This window comes from Neoarius graeffei, chromosome 16 (assembly GCF_027579695.1).
Source record: "Neoarius graeffei isolate fNeoGra1 chromosome 16, fNeoGra1.pri, whole genome shotgun sequence".
Lineage (NCBI taxonomy): Eukaryota > Metazoa > Chordata > Actinopteri > Siluriformes > Ariidae > Neoarius > Neoarius graeffei.
This window is the reverse complement of record NC_083584.1, coordinates 29,975,289-29,998,329: the sequence shown is the minus strand read 5'-3', so window position 1 is coordinate 29,998,329 and position 23,041 is coordinate 29,975,289. Positions and strand designations below refer to the sequence as shown.

The 23,041-nt window shown below is 43.0% G+C and overlaps 1 protein-coding gene across 2 annotated transcripts in view; it reads left to right on the top strand.

Moving 5' to 3' along the window:
- Window positions 1-23,041, top strand: part of vps50 (VPS50 EARP/GARPII complex subunit) — a 457,944-nt gene that overhangs the window by 133,906 nt on the left and 300,997 nt on the right. For both annotated transcript variants that reach the window (XM_060942755.1, XM_060942754.1), the window contains exons 10-11: window positions 9,231-9,273; window positions 15,934-16,032. In XM_060942755.1, coding sequence (XP_060798738.1) covers window positions 9,231-9,273; window positions 15,934-16,032 — 142 coding nt within the window. The remainder of the gene's footprint in view (window positions 1-9,230; window positions 9,274-15,933; window positions 16,033-23,041) is intronic.

The window sequence follows — 23,041 nt, the reverse complement described above, 5'->3', positions numbered from 1 at the left end:
CCATGCAGATGTTTGCAGCACCATTTGCAAACGTTAGCGCAAAGCCCACTTTCCCTTCGGTGCCTACTTCTCCCAGCACAAGTGCCTTTGGTGCTTTCGCCTCGACCGCTACACTTAAGGCTGAAATACTGTGGGTTCTGCAAACGATTGACCGACACCACTCCTACAATTCGAACGAAGACGTGGGCACCGTCTTCAGGGCAATGTTCCCTGATTCTGAATATGCAAAATCGTTTACTTGTGGGAAAGACAAGATTCTGTTCGTAAACTGGAGATGCACTGATTAAAATATAAATATGCTTTGACCATAATAGCCTAGAGTCTGATTTTTTAAAAAATATTTTTTCCCCGCGGTAGTGGTCGTCTTTTTTATTCTCACAGGTCTTAAAATGGCCTTAAAAAGTATTATTTTTGGTTATCAGAAATGTGCAGATACCCTGAGTCTACCGGGCGGAGGCATCCCCATCGACGCCGTTGGCGTCAAGTTCTATCTAGTTCCATGTTTTGTTGCTGCTTTTTTATTTTGGGAGGTTTTTATTTTCGAGTTTTTATTTCGTCCTTGCTTCGTTCAGCAACATGCCCTGCCATTTTGTTTTTCTCTACTCATGGTATATGAACTGATTGGCTACTAGGCTGTCAGAGCGTGTGATTGCTCATATCCAGTGAATGTGGATGAAAGAGACGTGAACGCTTCAGTGGTTTGTAAACCTATTCTCTCCCTGCTGCATCTGTGGTATATGAAGTGTGGCTATTAAATAATGCTGTAATTCAATTTTAATGAAGAAAACTTGCAATTCAACTCCTTTCCACTTCAATATATTCTCCTTCCGCAACTGCAAACTGCTGCATTCTGGTCTTCCACCGATTACAGCAGTGCAATCGGACGACTTCTGTTAGTTCTCTCAGAAGCTCTGTCATTTTCTTCTTCACTTCTGGAACAGACTCAAAACGGGACATCGTGGTACTTGACCACCCTCCCTATTCACCCGGTGTAAAATTAGGTCTGCACTCAAGGGAACCTGCTTCGAGTCTGTTCCAGAAGTAAAGAAGAAAATGAGCTTCTGAGACAACTAACGGAAGAAGTCCAACTGTACTGCTTTGATTCGTGATCACACCTTATACTGTATGCTGGGTTAACATGGACAATCGGCTTCCTGGTAATTTATAAGAAACTTTATTTTATAACACAAGTGGTCATCCTGCTCCACGAGCACCACAGCGATGTCACTTCCGATATGCTCACGTGTGGCCATTTAAGCTCATTTTACACCTGAAGTAATGAGCGATGCATGTCACAATCCGACTGCTCTGTGCTCTTGCTATTACTGTCTTGCAGCTCAGAATTTTTTTTTTTTTAAGCATTTTGACTTGATATTTGATGTTTTTAGCCAAATACATATGCATTGCAGAGTTAAAAGTCCCTCTTAATTACAGAACAGGCTGGTGTGGCAGACCTGTGCGTCAGCTCAGGATTAAACAACCATGCTATCTTCACAAAATTGGCATAGCATGACTTTGACTGTACATGGGGAGCCTTCAACATCTGTTCCTCTCACTTCAGAGCCCTGCCAATGAAACAGAGTGTCTGTGAAATGACTGCTGGAATGCCCAAGGTGGAATTGTGCTTATAAAAATACAAAAAAGCTTTCACAACAGCGAAGCTCCCTCTAAATTTAGCAAGGGCTGCAGGGTAAAATTTAGCCCAGCTGCCATTTTCAAAAATGCTGAAGATGCTCAAGATAGTGGATTTGAACTGTCCATTGTATTTGTGCCACCCTTTCTGTATTGAAGAGAGAGGAATAATTCCTGCTCCTCTTGCTGATATCAGACTGAAGGCATCGCCATCTTCAGCACCTATTCCATTCGGAGCGCTCTGTGCGCCCAGATAAACCTCTTTTGAATACCAGAGGTTTTTACCCTCTTGTAATTACTTCAGCCTTTAAGCAAGCCAGCTTCATCTTTTAGTAGTAATGGACACCTGGGTTATCCGTGCGTTTCACTGCTGCAAAGTGGAGTTAATTATTGAGAGACTTGATCTGGAAGAAGGACCGGCACAACAGGCCTGTGCACGAAAACTCCAAAGGTAGTCTTTACTAATCTACTCCGTTTCATTGAGCCACAGTTCATCAGTGCCTTGGCACATCCGATGCACCTGCCGTAACAGCGAATTAGAGTAGGAGAAGGAGATCGGGCTGGAGGAAGCTCCTGCTTTCTCTTTCTCCGATACCTTAAATTCTGTGCCTGAAACAAGAGGTTCTGTTCACTGAACTATTATGAGTATCATATTCTAAAATGCTATTTTGAAGGTTAAAGTGCATATCAAATCAAGTTTATTTGTATAGCGCTTTTAACAATAAACATTGTCGCAAAGCAGCTTTACAGAATTTGAACGACTTAAAACATGAGCTAATTTTATCCCTAATCTATCCCCAATGAGCAAGACTGTGGCGACGGTGGCAAGGAAAAACTCCCTCAGATGACATGAGGAAGAAACCTCGAGAGGAACCAGACTCAAAAGGGAACCCATCCTCATTTGGGCAACAACAGACAGCCTGACTATAATATTAACAGTTTTAACAGGTATAACCCTCAACTGTCCTCATGGGGCCGTCCTTCACAGGAGCGGTGCGATAAAACTCCGACCAGACACAGGGCACCAGGGCAATATCCTGGACCTATTTTTTTTTTTTTTAATTTATATGAAAGTATGTCCCTTTACACACTCATCCAGAAGGGTAATTTTGCACAAGGCCATCTGTCTACAGCAGAAAAAAAACAAAAAAACAAACGCGTCTGGAAAAATCCCAACGGAGTCTGGAGCCGGATTCGTGACGTCACCTGCGGAAGTGCCAGCAGGCTGCGAGAGCTCGCACGGTTTCAGTGCACAGCCTGTGTAGACCAAGTTTAGCAGCAAGTGATTTTTGCATTGAAATATGGAATTGTAACCTGAGCGCAATGTTACTTCACCTTTGGATGAAGAATATAATGAGATGTCAGAATTGGGGCTTCATCTGTTTGGATTTGATGAGGATTCAAGTAGTGAAGACGACAGACACAACACCAGGGATGTAAATAATACGGTCGTTTTCTCATAAACAAACCAGCGCTGACGTAGGATTCAGAAGGAGGCATCCCGCACGTGACGTCACGAAAATCAGTGTTTGCCGGGAAATCCAAATGCCAAGTTTTTTCAGAGGCGGACCAATTCGCCTCAAATGGCTTGATTTCAACTGAATTTTTCTGGTATTGCGCAAGGTAAAAAAAAAATTGCACAAAATGCAAAATGTGACAGATATTTGACCAAATATTTTAAGTTTGTTTCTTAGACAAGGATTTTTTTTTTTTTTAAGCTTGTTACTTCGTTAACAGTTTCGGCGAGAATCTCCCGCCTTCTTCAGAAACAGTCACCAGATGTCGAGTGGTGACGTGCCTTATCCGCTGATGTTGCGTTGCGGAGGCGTGAACGTCCCGCCCAATTTGACAGGTAGTTCACGCCTCCTGCTGTCAGGTCGCTCCTCCAGGACGGCGCTCCAGGTGTGCGACAGCGCGTACGCGCCCTCATCCCGGTTCATTGTCCTCTGCGCCCGCTTACGTATCTCCACTGCCTCTAAAATCCAACGCTGGAATCTATTTTCTTCAGCGCGAATGACTCTGGCCTCTTCCCAATTCATTATGTGATTTTGCCGTTTGCAGTGGTCTGAAATGGCTGATTTTAAGTTTTCTTGGTTTGCTTTTTCTTTTTCGGATCTTGTGAGTCTTTTTGTTGTTTCTTTTTCACACTCTATTTGGTGTTCTTTCCTGCGAGTGTGGAAGCATCTGCCCGTTTCACCAATATAGACTTTATTACATGAACGGCAAGGGATTTCATAGATGACGTTGCTTTTATTGTCCAGTTGTATTTTGTCTTTGGGGTGAACTAGCAGCTGTCGGAGGTTCTTGTATGGTTTGACCGGGGTGTTGATGTGGTATTTCCTCATGGATTGTTGGATGCGTTCTGTGACTCCTTTTATGTATGGTAGTGTGACAAAGCCTCGGTTTGTTTTTTCGGTGTTTTTTCTTGTTTGTTTGTTTTTTTCTTTTATTTGTGTCTGTAATTTCCCTTTCCGAATTGCCCACGGTGGATATTGGCAGTTTTTTAATGCCTGTTGGATGTGTTGTTCCTCCTCCTGTCTGTCTTTCTCCTCTGTGATGCTCTGTGCTCGGTCGTATAGTGTTCTGATTACTGACATTTTGTGTGCGATGGGATGTTCAGATGTCCAGAGAAGACATTGGTCGGTGTGTGTAGGTTTTCTGTATGTTGTAATTCTAATGTTCCCTTCTTCTGTGTGGTGTATTTTTAAGTCCAAAAAAGCTATTGTCTTGTCCGTGTCCTCTTCGTGTGTGAATTTGATGTTGCCTGTCTTGTCTATGGAGTTTAGATGATCCGTGAGTTGTTGTGTGTGGCCTGTTTTGGTTATTTCGAGAATGTCATCAACATATCGTTTCCAGAAAATGGGTTTGCAGTCGTCCGGTGCTGTTTCTATAGATTCCAGAAGAAAATAGATTCCAGCGTTGGATTTTAGAGGCAGTGGAGATACGTAAGCGGGCGCAGAGGACAATGAACCGGGATGAGGGCGCGTACGTGTTGTCGCACACCTGGAGCGCTGTCCTGGAGGAGCGACCTGACAGCAGGAGGCGTGAACTACCTGTCAAATTGGGTGGGACGTTCACGCCTCCGTAACGCAACATCAGCTGATAAGGCACGTCACCACTCGACATCTGGTGACTGTTTCTGAAGAAGGTGGGAGATTCTCGACGAAACTGTTAACGAGGTAACAAGCTTAAAAAAAAAAAATCCTTGTCTAAGAAACGAACTTAAAATATCTGTAATAATTAGACATAATGAACATCCACTACATACATAGATATTTGACCAAAGTTTAATATAAAATAGGAGAATTAAATTGATCTTGCTCCTGAATTTACCCGTGATATGCACTTTAAATGCATCATATGCATTTGCTTGGAAACTAGTCAATACGGTTAGTGCTAGAAAAGTGGATCTGAATGGCTGAATAATATGAAAAGATTCTGTAGTACTTTTGTTTTTATGCAGTACCTAACCAAAAAAAGTCACCATTTGGATTTGAATAAGCAAATACTTAGCCTTTGATTGGATACTGTAGTGCTATTAATATGTTTCAGCTGTCCACAATTCTTTTAACCCTAACTGATGCAGTGAGTAGCTTCTCATTTCTTTAACAACCACGTCGGACAGTGTGTCCCGTATTCATGGAAAAGATGTTACTGTGTTTCAGAAGGTCAAATTATTGACCGACATCAAGCAAAGGAAGCAACTAAGGAGATTTGCTGAAATGACTGGAATTGGTTAAAAACTGTCCAACACATTAAAACATGGAAGGATAGTGGCGATCCATCAACTTCACAGAAGAAATGTGGTCAAAAAAATCTTGACTGACCATGATTGAGATCACTTAAATGCTTGAAGAAACTGTAGAACTCACGGTTGTTAGCTCATCTGGCCATAAGGCCGACGAGCCGTTGACATGGCGTGGCGTCCGTCGTCCATGTTTCAGTTAAATCGGATCTCCTTTGTCAGTTTTCCACAGATTTCTGTTCCGGTTGTTTTATTTGAAAGAACTCGTCACTCCGTACAAAACTTGGTCGTTGCTTTGTCATATTTTTTTTGCTAACCAGTTAGTAATTAGGGGCGGCACGGTGGTGTAGTGGTTAGCGCTGTCGCCTCACAGCAAGAAGGTCCGGGTTCGAGCCCCGGGGCCGGCGAGGGCCTTTCTGTGCGGAGTTTGCATGTTCTCCCCGTGTCCGCGTGGGTTTCCTCCGGGTGCTCTGGTTTCCCCCACAGTCCAAAGACATGCAGGTTAGGTTAACTGGTGACTCTAAATTGAGCGTGAGTGTGAGTGTGAATGGTTGTCTGTGTCTATGTGTCAGCCCTGTGATGACCTGGCGACTTGTCCAGGGTGTACCCCGCCTTTCGCCCGTAGTCAGCTGGGATAGGCTCCAGCTTGCCTGCGACCCTGTAGAACAGGATAAAGCGGCTAGAGATAATGAGATGAGATAGTAATTAGGTCAACTTGACGAGTTTTCAGACTTTTCACTAGAATTGTATCTCCTCTCGCAGTTCTCACCCAATTTCAGTTCTGATCGATGTGTTGGGTAGACCTTCTCTCAGGGAGCAAAACTTGGTCGTGTGTTTGTTTGATTTTCTTTTTGTAAACAATTTGTTTACAACTTTTTGTTTATTTTCAGTTAAATCCTGTCTCCTCCCTCAGTTCTCAGTGGATTTCAGTTCTGATTGTTTTTATTTGAAAGAACTCGACTTTCTGCACAAAACTTGGTCATCGCATTGTCAGTTTTGTGCTAACAAATTCGTAATTAGGTCGACTTAACAAATTTTCTTCTGACTAGAATTGTATCTGCTCTCTCATTTATCATGCAAATTCAGTTCTGATCGATGTTTTGGGTCGATCTTCCCTCGGGGAACAAAATTTAGTCCTTTGTTGATTTTCCTGTTGTACACAATTTGTCGTGGAGGTTGGTCCTGTCTCACACGGTCACATTTCAGTTCTGTTTGATGTTTTGGTAGCCATGGTTGTTTTGATGGCAGGCCAGATGAGCTACTGCGTCCTTGATGTTCTGGTGTTTAATTGTGAAAGTAAGAGCATTTCTGTATACACAACATGACGAGAAATCACAGGATTGGGACTAAACAGCAGTGTTTCTATAAGAATGTCACTTTTTAGTGAGGCTAATCTGAAGAAAAGGATTCAATTTGCTAGGGCGCATAAATATTGGAATGATTGGCGTGTCAGGGTAAGAATGGAAGTGCATGAAGCGATGCATCCATCATGCATAGTGTTCACTGTGCAAGCTTCAGGAGGCAGTGTTATGATCTGGGGCTGATTCAGTTGGTGACAGTGAGGTTCAGCAACATTATGTGGCAACAAAATGAAGCCAGCTGATAATCTGATTGACCAGGTTATCACATCAGTGGATTTAAAAAAAAAATTTTTTTTCCTTCTCTGATGGCATGGGCATAAAATTAGGGCTGAAAGAGTGGTCCAGGGAGCATGAGATCATTTTCACGCATGAATTGGCCTCAGCAGAGTCCTGACCTTAACCTCAATGAAAGTCTTTGGGATGTGCTGGAGAAGACTTTACGGAGTGGTTCGAGTTTCCTGTTATTAAGACGAGATCTCGGTGAAAAATTAATGCAACTCTGGATGGAAATAAATATTGTGATGTTGCGTAAGGTTGTTGAAACAACACCACAGCGAATGCGGGCCAACGAAATATTAGTGTATGTGACCTTTATTTTTTCAGCAGCGTGCAAGGCAAGGCAAGTTTATTTATATAGCGCATTTCATACACAGTGGCAGTTCAATGTGCTTTACAGAGGTAAAGGCAAAACAGTAAACAATAGAAAATAAAATTACATAAAATAAAGGGGGAAGAAGAGAGAAAAAAATAATAAGAATTAAACAATAGTAGAAATAAAATGAACAGAACTGGTGACAAAGGGCAGCCCTGCCGGAGTCCAACATGCACTGGGAACAGGTCTGACTTACTGCCGGCAATGCGAACCAGACTCCTGCTCCGTTCGTACAGGGACCGGACAGCCCTTAGCAAAGAGCCCTGAACCCCGCACCCCCCACAGAATACCACGGGGGACACGGTCGAATGCCTTCTCCAGATCCACAAAGCACATGTGGACTGGTTGGGCAAACTCCCATGAGCTTTGGGTAATGACCAAAAGAACAAGATCGCGGATACAAGCGGCCGAAATGAGTTTCCTTCGCAGGGTGGCTGGGCGCTCCCTTAGAGATAGGGTGAGGAGCACAGTCACTCGGGAGGAGCTCGGAGTAGAGCCGCTGCTCCTCCACATCGAGAGGAATCAGCTGAGGTGGCTCGGGCATCTTTTTCGGATGCCTCCTGGACGCCTCCCTGGGGAGGTGTTCCAGGCATGTCCCCCCGGGAGGAGGCCCCGGGGAAGACCCAGGACACGCTGGAGGGACTATGTCTCTCGGCTGGCCTGGGAACGCCTCGGTGTTCTTCCCGAGGAGCTGACCGAGGTGTCTGGGGAAAGGGAAGTTTGGGCTTCCATGCTTAGACTGCTGCCTCCGCGACCCGGCCCCGGATAAAGCGGAAGAAGATGAGACGAGAAATAAAATGAAGTAAAAGTTCAGTAAAAAACAGCAGAATAAAATAGAATAAAAGTTAAGTAAAGTTTAAAACATGCAGAGACTGTAAAAGTTAAGTAAAGTTTAAAACATGTAAAGATGATTATATTTATCAATTAGCAGAAAGCATCTGAAAACAGCTTGGTCTTTAATCTAGATTTAAAGCTGCCAACAGCAGGAGCATTTTTGATATCCTCTGGGAGTTGGTTCCATAGCTGTACTGCGTAGTAGCTAAAAGCTGCTTCACCGCACTTTGTTTTAACAACAGGTTTTACCAGTAAATTTTGCTGCTGCGATCTGGTAGATCTGATTGGGTTAGGCCGCTGCAACATATCAGAGAGGTAATTGGGCCCTGTACCATTTAGAGATTTGTACACCAGCAGCAATACTTTAAAGTCAGTTCTGTAGCTTACTGGAAGCCAGTGAAGGGACCTTAGAATTGGAGTAATGTGCTCTGTTCTTTTTGTTCGTGTGAGAACCCTAGCCGCTGCATTTTGAATCACCTTTTCTGAATTTTGTACAGACAAGGCCTGAACATTTTGTGGTGCGTTTTGTACATATTGCTAACAATATGGTGCTCAGGGGGAAAGTGGCAACTGGCTCGCTCACGGAAAGAAGAAATCGCCTGCTAGGTTTCAGGCCACAGCACCTTCAGGCCGTCTGTTTATACAATACAATTCCTTCACCAACATGATCTCTGCTGGAAGACGATCTTTCCAAGGGCAAGACTAAAACTCAAGAAAAACATTGCCCTGCCATTTCGGTGCAGTCTGTTTATGGTTTCTTAAAAGTTGAGGTATGTGTTCTACTGCATGTTAGAAGCTGAAACCCCTGTTTTGGCCAAAAACCAATTGAAACAAGTACCACACGTTTTATGAAAATAACTTCACCGTGAGTCGCAGGGTCCAGCTTTTCAGTGCTACACACACTGGTGTCCTGCTTGTAGTGTTTTCTTAATCTTGGCCAGGTTTTCTCTTGTGGTTGTGATTTGCTCAAGCCAATTTGAATTTTTTTTTTTTTTTCTCTCTGCAGTGAATTGAACTCGAAGCTGCAAGACACTCTGGAACAAATCGAGGTATGTAGCAGAATGATTTTATGAAGTATCTTGTCTTTTGGATATCTATTTTAACTTAGCTGTGAAAGTCCTCATCCGATTTTATATTCACCCTGTGAGGTCTGAGCCTAAAGAGACGCATGCATATAAGCACGAGTGACGCTCCGAGCATGCGTGAGAGACATGTGTCCCTGCGGCTCGGAAGCAGATGGACCGTATTCCCCTGAATAAAGTGTTTTGCTCTGTGGATACTCTGGCTCAAGAACAGAAGACCTAATACATACATACACACGCACACGGTTACCCCTGCTGTTTTTCATATGCGAGTTTGAAAGAGAGCAGGAAAGGTTAAACGGTTAATGGAACTTGGCCTTGTTGACTCTCCCTTTCTCTGTTTTTCCTTCATTGTACTTCCACATTACTGTAAGATGAAGCAGTCATCATCGCTAGCGATGGACAGCCGACGACGACATTACTGTACTGTACGTCATGCTAATATTAATCAGGGATGAGAGTTTCCGTTTTTTGGCGGAATTCCGCTTTTTTTCAGTCAAAATGGACCTTTTTTATATTGTTGCAAATCCGTTGAGAAAATTTTAGGGGGGTAGGGTATAGGGATGTTAACCGATGACCGTTTGACCGGTGGTTGATTTTGGAGCGGAGGACTTGGAATTCTGTGTTGTAAACGCTTGGGGCGTGCCATGCGGTGTAAGGACGACAGCTGACGAATCAGAAACACCCATTCAGTCATGTCCCGCCCTCCCGCCCCAGTTAAAGACAGCTGACAAATCAGAAACACCCATTTGGTCATGTCCCGCCCTCCCGCCCCAGTTAAAGACAGCTGACAAATCAGAAACACCCATTCAGTCATGTCCCGCCCTCCCGCCCCAGTTAAAGACAGCTAACAAACCAGAAACACCCATTCAGTCATGTCCCGCCCTCCCGCCCCAGTTAAAGACAGCTGACAAATCAGAAACACCCATTCAGTCATGTCCTGCCCTCCCGCCCCAGTTAAAGACAGCTAACAAATCAGAAACACCCATTCAGTCATGTCCCGCCCTCCCGCCCCAGTTAAAGACAGCTAACAAATCAGAAACACCCATTCAGTCATGTCCCGCCCTCCCGCCCCAGTTAAAGACAGCTGACAAATCAGAAACACCCATTCAGTCATGTCCCGCCCTCCCGCCCCAGTTAAAGACAGCTGACAAATCAGAAACACCCATTCAGTCATGTCCCGCCCTCCTGCCCCAGTTAAAGACAGCTGACAAATCAGAAACACCCATTCAGTCATGTCCCGCCCCAGTTGAACACAGCTGCCACTCGGCGAAAGAAAAAAGTGTAGAGACAGGCTTTTTAGCTTACAAATTACTATTCTGTTTTTTTTTTAATTATTATTAGAAGGCACATGGAGTTTAGTCCTTGCTTGGCCAGTGCATTCTGAAAGTATGTTTCGGTCTGTCGCCAACAATGCATGTTACTGCAGATCATATCTCTCCACACAAACTAAAGGCGCAGATGCCGACTTTTTCACGGCTGAATCGTGCAGATCCGATTGCTTTCCTTTGAGCATACAGAATTTACTCTGATGAAATTATTCAGACACTCCAACGCCCCCCCTAAAAAAAAAATTGGATCTTTGCACGATTCAGCCGTGAAAAAGGCGGCATCCGCTAAAAGGCGCGCCGTTTGTATCCCTGTTTAAACTCAAAAGGGAGCAAAAGAAAGCAAGGCTGGAGCATGTGAAAAATCAAGAGGAGTTGGCTAAAAAGAGGGAGAGGACCAACAAGCTTTTAGCTCTTGCTAAAAAGCTCAAAATAAAGAAGAAATAAATTTTCTGCACCATGAAACTGTAAATAGTTGTATATATTGTAAACACACACTTTATAGAACCAAAGGAAAAATGTATTCCTAAATCATATAAACCATTATTTAATATAGCAGTGAGTGTGTTACCTTAGTTTGGATTTAGAGCAGCAAATCTGAAGTATCATGTTGGTGCTCACCTGGAATGTATATGCAAAATTTGTCACAAAAGGCCTATGTCAATGTTTCCTTTACATAGGTGTAGTTGATCTTTATCAAATGAAAGTGTAAGTAATGTATGTACTTGAAAGAGAGTTCTACTTTTGTATAAGTGTCAATTTTGTAAGCAAACAGGGTATGGTATTTCAACAACATTTGTAAAATTTTGATGATAAATGGTTTTTAGGGTAAAAAAAATCTAAAATCCATGAGCTCCGGGGGGGCTTCGCCCCCTGGGCCCCCACCGGGGCTTCGCCCCTGGACCCCACTGGGGGCCTATGGCCCCCAGACCCCCGGCTAATTTTTTAGATTTTTTCATCACGAGCCACTCTCATCCCTGATTAATATTGAATGAGCCTAGTGATTCCTTAGCCAGTGTTTATTTCATCCATTAGCAAAAATCACTCGGCAGTGAATATTTATTAAGGCTGTCGTGTCTCTTTTGGCTAAAATGTATAGAATTAGTAATAATCGAGGCTTAGTGGTTTCTCATATTTTTACATTTGAATTCAGTTGCTAATGTTTTTTAATTACCGTACTAAAAACTAATTTGTACAAACTTATGTGCACATGATTTTAGTTCTGGATGGAAGAATCAGCTTTATTCTATTCAGGTGTATTTAGTTAAAATTAAAACAAAAATTAATGAATACATACAGTATGGGTGGGGCGGCACGGTGGTGTAGTGGTTAGCGCTGTCGCCTCACAGCGAGAAGGTCCGGGTTCGAGCCCCGTGGCCAGCGAGGACCTTTGTGTGCGGAGTTTGCATGTTCTCCCCATGTCCGCGTGGGTTTCCTCCGGGTGCTCCGGTTTCCCCCACAGTCCAAAGACATGCAGGTTAGGTTAACTGGTGACTCTAAATTGACCGTAGGTGTGAATGTGAGTGTGAATGGTTGTCTGTGTCTATGTGTCAGCCCTGTGATGACCTGGCGACTTGTCCAGGGTGTACCCCGCCTTTCGCCCATAGTCAGCTGGGATAGGCTCCAGCTTGCCTGCGACCCTGTAGAACAGGATAAAGCGGCTACAGATAATGAGATGAGACACATGGGTGGTAGGGAATTTCAAGCTTTTACAGATGCTACTTGGTGATTTTCTTTCTCTCTCTCTCTCTCTCTCTCTCTCTCTCTCTCTCTCTGTCTCCCTCCCTCCCTAAAGAAACTTCCAGCCCATTGCCTGCTGTCGTTCAACAATCTCAACAGTAATTTTAGTCCTGTCTATAGACATCTCTGTGGTGGTGGTGGTTGTTATTATTTGGGCCGATGTAACTTGATGTACAGTACCAGCCAAAAGTTTGTACACTCCTACCAGGCCTAGAAATTCATATATTTTTTCACCAGCCAGCCAGACTAGTTACCTTCCAAAGTAACTAGCCAAACAGAAAATCAACTAGCCAAAATTTGTTCATGTATGAGTTTTACTTCTGTCAAAAATAACACAAAAGAGAGTAGTTACCATTGTTCATGACTAATGTGCATTTATTTCAAGACCCGAGTATTTTGATACTGTTGTTAAATACATAAATGAGAACAACACAGGGCACCATAATATAATATCAACAAATAATAATATATTGGAAAACTTGGCAACTTGGTGTATGAGTATTGAAAACAAATATACTTACTATCATGACTATAGCACCCAAAATATGTCCAACATGCTTTCTGTATTTAACCATTTATGAGAGAGAAAGCATTAGGAGCTTCATATTGACTAGGAATCAACTTGAGAAAAGTTAATTATTCCATAAAAATCGTATCGCAGCCAAGGCCTACCCTGCTCCCACGTTTGCTTATAAGTCCTTTGTCGTTTCTCCTTCTCGTACGCTTTATCGGCGGCCTTTTTCTCCTCTTCAGACCGAGGTCGCTTTGTCCCCGTCTCTGGCGGTTTCTGTACACCTTTCAGAAAATTCCACATCGCAATGTAGCATTGGCAGATGTAGATGTAAACAACAACAAAAACACGTGTTTAAATGGGCGATAATGTGGCCACATCTATTGAATTTGATAACGTGATTACCGTGATATTCAACGAGATGTGTTATATGCATGCGCAGTAGTGAAAAAACCGACAGCCTGACCTGTACACGATATGATTCGGAATTCTTCGGTATTTTCCGTGCTGCCGATAAAGACATCGATTAACACAGACACGGCACACGCTTAATATGTGGCGGCTTTAGTTGACGGTGTGTCTGAATCTTCGCTTCATATATATTTTTTATTTTCAGCTAGCCAGCCAGGCTGGCTAGTGACAGGAATTATCCGCCAAATGACAAATTAAGTCGCCTCGGGCGACCGGACCACCGCGAATTTCGAGCCGTGCTCCTACTCATGCGTAGATTTTTCTGTATTTTAACTATTTTCTACATTGTGGAACAACACTGAGGGGCGGCACAGTGGTGTAGTGGTTAGCACTGTTGCCTCACAACAAGAAGGTCCTGGGTTCGAGCCCCGTGGCGGACGGGGGCCTTTCTGTGCGGAGTTTGCATGTTCTCCCCGTGTCCGCGTGGGTTTCCTCCGGGTGCTCCGGTTTCCCCCACAGTCCAAAGACATGCAGGTTAGGCTAATTGGTGGCTCTAAATTAACGAAGTGTGAATGGTTGAGAGGAGAAAACCTCTATAATAATCCAGTAGAAGGCAACGGGAAACCACTACTGTAATGTTCCCTAGAGACTTTGATGGCTGAAGCTGTCAGAGCGGCTCCGTCACTGTAGCGATATGCCAAAATGGATGGAGAACAACACTGAAGACCTCAAAACTATGAAATAGCATATATGGAATTATGTGATAAACAAAAAAAGTATTAAATGTTTCATATTTTAGATTCTTCAAAGTACTCAGTGTTTACCTTGACGCTTTATACACTATTGGCAATATCTTAAGCAGCTTCATGAGGTAGTCACCTGGAATGCTTGTCAATTAACAGGCGCCTCGTCAAAAGTTAATTAGTGCAATTATTTTACCTGCTTAATGTGTTTGAGCTCATACAGTAAATGGCCCGATTCCACAACTGTAGTAATCCATATTATGTCACGAACTGTTCAAGTAAGTAAAGAGAAACGACATCCATCATTACTTTCAGACATGAAGTGTCTTTTAGTTAATAAAAATAAAGAAAAACCATGAAGTAGAAGGTGTATCCAAACTTTTGCCTGGTACTGTTACTGTATGTAGTCGTTTTTGCCTGTGAATGGAAAAAGTGAGTGGAAGTAATTGTAAATACATTTGCTGTAGGCCGTGTCACTGTATCTCTGTCATCTTTGCTGGGAGGCAAATCCAGGTTCATTAGAAGATGAAAACAGTCCTGTAAGCTGATTTACGTTTACATATCATCATGATTACATTCAATCGGTCGTCTTCAGTAAGCGCTTTATCCTGGTCAGGGTTATGTTGGATCCGGAGCCTCTACAGGGAACACTGTACGAGGGAAAGTGTGAGAATACACCCTGGGTGGGACACTATGCACACACGTTTACACACTTACCCCTACGGGCAATTTAGGCTACATCCACACGACAACGAGATTTAAAAAAAAAAATATCGCGTCCACATGGGCAACGGATCAGTAAAATATCAGGTACATATGGCAACGCAACGCTTGCTGAAAACGATGCAATGCACATGCCACACCTCTACGTGCGCTGTAAGACGGTCCCTTCGGAGACACCAGAACAATAGAAGAAGTAGGACGCATGCGCATGAACCCCTTCTTCTACCCGGCATGATGACTTGTTCTAGTCATGTGGTTGTGACATCATTGTAAACAAATCCGTTCTACTCATCCAGACGACTTCGCAACGGCGCCGTTGCCAGATTTTTCCACTCTGGAAACCGTTCTCAAAAAATATCGTTTTGGGGCACCCAAAACGCCGGTGCCGTGTGGACGCCAGGCCGAAACGATAAACAGTTTTATCGGATTCACCTGAATTTGTTGCCGTGTGGACAGGGCCTTAAAGCAAAATTGCCAACCTATGGTTTTTTTGGGAGGTGGAAGGAACTCTGAGAATCTTAAGGACGGAGGAGAACGTGTGAAACTCCTCCATCCAGACAGTAACCCGAGCGCAGGATTGAACCAAAGACCCTGGAACTGTTGGGTAGCAGTGCCACTCACTACATCACCATGGTGCCCGTCATGATTACAGTTTCCTCTAAATGAATTCGTGTGTGTGTGTATGATGCAGACATCTGTGTTTTGTAGAGAAAGAAGTTGCTAGAAACTCACTCATCCTGTTTTTTTTTTTTTTTTTAAATAGGTGTCTGGCAAATATTTTTGACAGACTTTATCCGGGACAAAAAAAACCCCTCCAGTCCTGTCTAGATAGGGCTTATGATTAAAGATGTGATGTTTTGCTAATATATTTCAGCGAGATGTAAAATTCTCCCCATATACATTTTGTGATAGGATAGCATGAGTCATCATATCATCTGGGGATCCTATTCTTCTTCCAGCTTATTCTTTTCTTTTGTTTATCGGGGCTTTTATAGGCCTCTGGGAGATCAGATTTCAACATGAAACAGTCGTTTGGGATAGAGAGATAAAACCTGATTATTCCCCCCCCCGTCCTCTCCAGAGACTGCAGTTATTAAAAAAAGAAGGCTTCCTACGATCAGCAGTTCCCTCTGCCCTTCAAACCGTTCTTTCTCTCTCCTTGTCTGTGCAGGAGCAGCTGGATGTAGCGCTGTCGAAAACCTGCAAGCACTTTGACGTCTCTCACTACACCAGAGTTCAACTTGCGTACTCACTATTGGGCAAGACACAGGTGAGTGAGTCATGAGCGTTTCTCTAGGGTTAGGGTTATACCTCCCACGCTCCCACACTGCATCAAACAAGGGATGATGAGATGTTCTTGGCAGGGAAGTGCCTGCCTTTCCTCTCCTAACTCGGCACATAAAAAGCTGTGATTGAAGTCAGAATCTGAGAAAGTTTTATTTATTTATTTATTTATTTATCGTTGCTTTCTCTGGTGCATCATAGAGTCGTGTGTATGTAGCAGGATTTCCTGCTCTCGCCTTCCTGCTACTGATCCTCAGGATTAAAGCTCCACACATTGCAGAAATTAATCTGACTTACCTTCTCAAGGAAAGAAAGATGGTTGTAGGTTTTGCGAATGACTGACTGACTCCACTGTGTGTAGAACCTGTGAAAGCAGCAGTATTCATACAGCTGTTGGTTATAAGAGCTATATTGGGAAGATCTGCTTTTTTTCAGATTTATTAGGTCTGGTTTGCAGCAAAAGGGTGAAAAATAGCAGTCAGAAGTATTTGATTAAAGTGCATCTCACGGGTAAATTCAGGAGCAAGATCAATGTAATTCTCCTATTTTATATTAAACTTGGGTCAAATATCTGTCTTATTTTGTGCAGTTTTTTTACCTTGCGCAATACCAGAAAAATTCAGTTGAAATCAAGGCATTTGAGGCGAATTGGTCCGCCTCTGAAAAAACTTGGCATTTGGATTTCCCGGCAAACATTGATTTTCATGACGTTGCGTGCGGGACGCCTCCTTCTGAATCCTACGTCAGCGCTGGTTTGTTTGAGAAAACGGCCTGGTGGTTTTCTGCAAATTTCTTCAACGTTATCGCGTAATTATTAAAATGGTTAACAGATGTATCGTAGGAGGGTGTAGCAACACCAATATTGATGGGATTAGTACTCATCGTTTCCCAAAAGACCGGACAATGAGAGAGAAATGGGAGCGCTTGGTCTACACAGGCTGTGCACTGAAACCGTGCAAAGCTCGCACAGCCTGCTGGCGCTTCCGCAGGTGACGTCACGAATCTGGATCCAGACTCCCTTGGGATTTTTCCAGACGCGTTTTATTTTATTTTTTTCTGCTGTAGACAGATGGCCTTGTGCAAAATTACCCTTCTGGATGAGTGTGTAAAGAGACATACTTTCATATATTAAAAAAAAAAAACACGAAATTGGTCCAGGTTATGCACTTTAACCTATTGGTTTCCCCATACTCTTGCATGATTTGTGAGGGCGCTAATGAGAATCCTAGTGAATGTTGCCTTGAGTTGTTCCCAAAAAAAAAAAAAAAAAAAGCTGTAGTGCATTTGCACTCCCTTATAGTGTGCACATCAAATTTCTCTCTGGACAGCGCTTAAAAAAAAAAACAGACCAGTGTGACTGCAAGGCATAAGTGTATCTTTAATATAGTTAAAGGTAAAGGGAGAAATGTTGTTGATAGTTTGCTAAAGCTAGCTGTTTTAGCAAGTTGAAACAAATTTAATCGATTCCTTTAATTTGATTGTCTACTTTGTACAAAAAGACACAAGCAAAAATTAGTGTAGATAGATGGACTTTTTATTAAAACTAGAAAAGCACTCGGAGAGCGCAGACCTCCGCCAAGAATCCTTTAAAAAATTCCGGGGTCCAGACGGAGATCCGGATCACCGCCAAAATTTAAGGGATTGTTACTTGTGCCCAGTCACACCTCTGGAAAAAAATTCAGAGCAATCCGTTCATAACTGTTTCCGTAATGTTGCTAACAGACAAACCAACAGACAAACCGACGCTACCAAAAACATAACCTCCTTGGCGGAGGTAATAATAATAACTAGAATGCATTTCCGGAGAAAATGCGAAAGTGTGCTTGCTCGGGTGCGCCGCCATGGCGACCCGGCAAGGGAGGCGACCGCACGCCCACACGACAAGTTTTGTGTCAACACGCGAAAGTTTGGCCAAGACACAAGGCGGATTCTCATACGGAGATGACAGGCTGGCAAGCTTCTTTACAGGGACATCCCAGAGCATCACTAACATGAAAATGTAGATGTAATTCTAAATCTGTAAAGAGATATGACCCAAAACACATTTTTGCTCATTGTGGCGCCCCCTAGTGGCCAAACGACACCAAATTTGATGAGGGTACATGAACTGGTGCCAAAAGTCATCTCAACAAATATGGTCTTGATACGTCAAGCTTTTCTGAGATATGAGCCAAAATACATTTTTGCTAATTGTGACGCCCCCTAGTGGCCAAATAACACCATATTTGATGAGGGTAGTTTGGATGGTGTCCAAAGTCATGCCACTAAATATGGTCTTGATACGTCAAAGCGTTTCCGTGATATGAGCTCACTTCCTGTTTGGTGGCTTCACCATCGATTTTGATTGGCTGCCACGGGCGAACGCTTTGATGTATGAGAGCGAAACGAACATCATTCATTAGGCATGGACTGGAGATCATGTGTGCCAAGTTTCGTGATGATCGGACAAAACATGCGGCCAGGGTCACTCTACCTTCACTTTGGACAAAATTCAAAATGGCGGAAAATCTAATTAGGCGGATAGGGTGCGTTGGAATCGTCTAGCTCCAAGGATTCCAACGGCACCAGACTTATGAAAATCGGACATACGGATCAAAAGTTACGTGCATGAACGCATGTAAGACTGTGATCAGTTGGTGGCGCTAGAGTGTGAGACGTACCAACATGAAACTTGATTAACTCAATCAGGGTCCACTCCTCTATCAGTGTACCAAGTTTCATGACTTTACACATTACGGTTTGGCCTACAGAAGAAAAATCTGTTTTTTGCGTCGCGCGCCCATTCGTTTCAATGGGGAAAAAATTAATCCTTTAAAAAAATCCGGGATCCAGATGGTGATCCGGATCACTGCCAAAATTTAATGGATTGTTACTTGTGCCCAGTCACACCTCTGGAAAAAATTTCAGAGCAATCCGCTCATTACTTTTCTCGTAATGTTGCTAACAGACAAACCAATGCTACCGAAAACATAACCTCCTTGGCGGAGGTAAATATTGGTGAAAGGAGCCCCCCCCCCCCCCCCCCCCCCCCTTCTCCGTATGATTATATAACAGTACTAGTAGTGGTAGCTGCTGCTGAATACTGGGCCACATTGCATTTGTTTACAACGAGGGTGAGACGAGAGGACAAACCCAGGAAAATACATAATGTTCGGGGTCCCACAGATTCTCTAAAAACTTTATCGCTTGATTAAATTCTATGAATTTGGAAAATGATTGCTCGAAGCATCATTGAGTGCGTTTACATGCACATAGAGAAAATCGAATTTCTGCCGTTGCTCGACTGAAATTGAAGTTCTAAATGCCATGGAAACACCTTAGCTAGGCTGAAATTGAACCGAACTTGATTTCTCGTAATCGAGCTACACGACCTAGATTATGCGATTTTTGCCGAGCTACTTGGTGCATGTAAACCCTATCGAGCTACGTAGTCGAGCTACTTACTTCAGCACTGCCCCTTCCGGAAGTGACGAGTGACGAGACCACAAGCGGGAAACACGACCGCCTCGGTCGGCATAACAACAGTAGTAACGAGCAGTAGAAGAGGTCAGGAGGAACAAACGAAGAAGGGAAAATGGCGAGCAGAAACGTGTACTTCTGGAGCAATGAGGAGACAGAGTTCATGCTCATTCAGCTTAAGGAGTTGAATATATTAAAATTCATGGACGGGAGAAAAACGCGCAATGGAGAACACGGAACTGATAACTTTTGTTTACACTCTTGAATAGCTCTTCTTCATGACGACAACCGGAAGTGTGCCAACACGATGCCACCTGTGGCTCGGGTGCACAATGTACCTCACACAATAGCTCGATTTCCTTGTGTGCATGTAGGATTGGATTTCTCTGGCACCCCTGCTGGGACCCTTTGCTCGATTACCGACAGCAGCTCGATTTGGATGTGCATGTAAACGTACTGATTTTTAGCCAGAAATAGAGCTCTGAAGCGTGCTAAAATGCTCACCTTGCGTGACTACTTTCTTGTGCACTGTATTTACAGAGGCACAGGGCTGGTGGTGTTTGAAAGTTACTGAAGAACTCATAATGTTGCGCATCTCCCTCATTGCAGTCCAGAGCTATTGAGCTGTCAGGCACTTAACACGTGTAAAAGATTCCCATTTTGCTAATGGTAGCAGCCTCTCCATAATAGAACATCATGTGACCAGTGCATCTTTCGATCATTTAACTCTACGGATGCTATGCATATGAATGAGTTCTCTCCTCTTATTCATTCATTCTGCAAGGGGAGGCTCCTTCTTTGGGAGGAGGCATTGTCGAGTCTGATGGCAACTGCCAGAAAAGAGCTTCCTAGAGCACTACAGTGAAATGAGCCAAGAGCTAAAGATGCTTCTGAAAAGCACCCCGGGTTTTTTTTTTTAAAGATATATGGCCACTTTTACTGTTCCCTTCGTGCTGTCGAGGTTAGAATACTTATGCAAAATGGAGAGCTTTCTGATTTGATGGGCATTTGTCCTGATAGGCTGGTTCCTAATGGTCCACGGATGTATTTATTCACACTGCAAAAAACGGCCTTTCAAAAATAAGAAATAAAAGATTAAAACAAAGCATATTTGCTTGAATCAGGTGAAAAAAAATCTGCCAATGGAACTAGTCAAATGTGACCTTGGTAAGATTTCTTAAAGTAAGATGAAAAATCTAACCTGTTTTTAGATGAAATAATTCCAAAATAAGACTGGGGAACTTATTATGTGAGATCTGATTAACTCAAAATAATCAAAATAGTTCTTGTCACAAGATCGTAGTTCTTACATTTAGCCATTCAAGTCATTTTTATTTATTTCATTTTAAGGGTATTTCACTTAAATTCATGACAAAGTCTTAGCCGTAAAAACTGAATTTAAGATAAATATACTAATATTAGGATTGTTAAATTCTACAACTAAGCATTGCTAGCTCAAAAGATTCTCCTTTTGTGACCTGTAATTAGTAAAATACTCTAGATATGAGACCAGAGACTATCTTGAATCAAGTTGATGACATGTGTAGCATTGCAACAAGTTTATTTTTTTCCCATTTCAACATTCAAACATTAAAACATCTCTTAAGATTCCACTTCCCCAGGACCTCAGGCACCAAAAAAAAAAAAAGTCAACGCATTTTGACTTACAGTGCTTACACAACGCCAAAGCAACAGTGCATTTTGGGGGCACTGACTATTCATGTGTACGAGGGGTTTACAAGATCAGGCACAAAAAACAAACAAAAAAAACCACTGAGCTTAACTCACAGCATTCCAAAAAGCCCTCACTAAAACGCCCTCTACTCACTCACAAACTTTTTGAAGGCACTTGTCTGGTCTAGAGTCTGTACAGCATCTAGAAGGAGCTCACTCTGAATGACTGAGAAAACAGTCGCAGTAAACTAAAGATATGCAAGGTGACCAAACGTCTACGCATTTTGACTTACAGTGCTTACACAACGCCAAAGCAACAATGCATTTTGGGGGCACTAGATTCAAAGATTTCAGTAAAGTTCATTTATTCCCAAAACAATCATACTTTTTTTTTTTTTTTTGAAACAAGATGAACCGCATTTGATAAATGTCCAAAATGTACTTACTTGTTTTAAAAAAACCCTTGTTTTATTTTCAAAGGTGCTCCAAATAAGACTCTTTCAAGACATTTTGTCTATACAAGATTTTCAAGATGGACTGTCCAAAAACTAGCCTTTCTAGCTAAATGAGGTTTTGCTTGTTGGGCAATTATGTCTTATAATAAGGGTGGCTAGATGTTTTGACTTGAAAATAGACAAATAAACTTCCTAAGATTTTTATTTTTTGCAGTGCAAGTTGCTGAAATGTGAGGGGAACGTCAAAAACTCGTAACAAGTTTTCTGACTCTCTATGGATACTCTGTATATGAACAGATTCTGTCCTGTTATTCCATTCATTCCGTGAGGCTGGACGCAAATCCTGTTGGGAGGCGGCATTGCAGAGATGGCAGCTGGCAGAAAAGACCGACCCCCCCGATAGCGCTTCCAAGTGCACTGCAGTGAAATGTGCCAAGAGCTGAATGTGCTCCTGGAAGGCATTCGATGGAGACAATGGGCAGAACTGTTCATGGTCACCAGTTTTGCTGCTATTCTCTTCTCTGTTACTGTTTCCAGCGGGTCAATTGCATTTCTTGAAATCAGTTCCTCCATGTGTTACCGATATTAAGCAGCAACACAAGACAAGGTCTACCACCAACTCCCTGTACTCTGATTCCACAATGGAGGAGTCATCCGAGAACATCCGTGGGTGGCATGAGCTGCTGTTGTACTGGAAGTGTAGAGTGAAGAGGAAAGGTGATTAGCGATATAACAATTCCCTGGGGTACATCAGTGCTCAATACCTTCTCAAAAAGACAGGTTAATGCTGTGTTCACATATATACCGGTACGATAGTGGTATAACTGTATCGATACAAAGTATACCGGTACAGTTTAGTGCATCTGTCCACACTAGCGAGAAATGTTTGCGGTTTTCTTTCACGGTAGTTGAAATGCGCGTGCGCGAAATGTTTCCGTGGTTACCGAGTAACTTCCTTCCGAGAATATGGCGGATGAAACAATGTGTGTGCGCTTTTTGTTGTCAATGTACAGTCTGTATTTCTGGTGGTCATTTATTCAGTTGAATCGTATATAACGCGCGAGACTGTTGAGAAAGAAACAAAACGAATCTCCCTCTTCCCTTCCCTTCCCTTTCTCCCTCTTCCCTTCTCTTCCCCTCACTTTCTTTCCCTTTTCCCCTCTTCCTCCTTTCTTCCTCCCTCCTTTTTCCCCCCTTTCTTTGCTCCATGTAGCTCCACGGTCGTTTTGAGCCATTTTGACATTTTATTTACAGCTGGAAAGCACGTGCGTATTGCCGGAAGAAGTAGGAATGGTTCATTGTGCATGCGCATTATATTTGTACCGATACAGAACCGCTTCATCTGTCCACACTACAGCGAAGCGCTACAGTACCGATACTGTACCGGTACGAAACCCATACATTTGT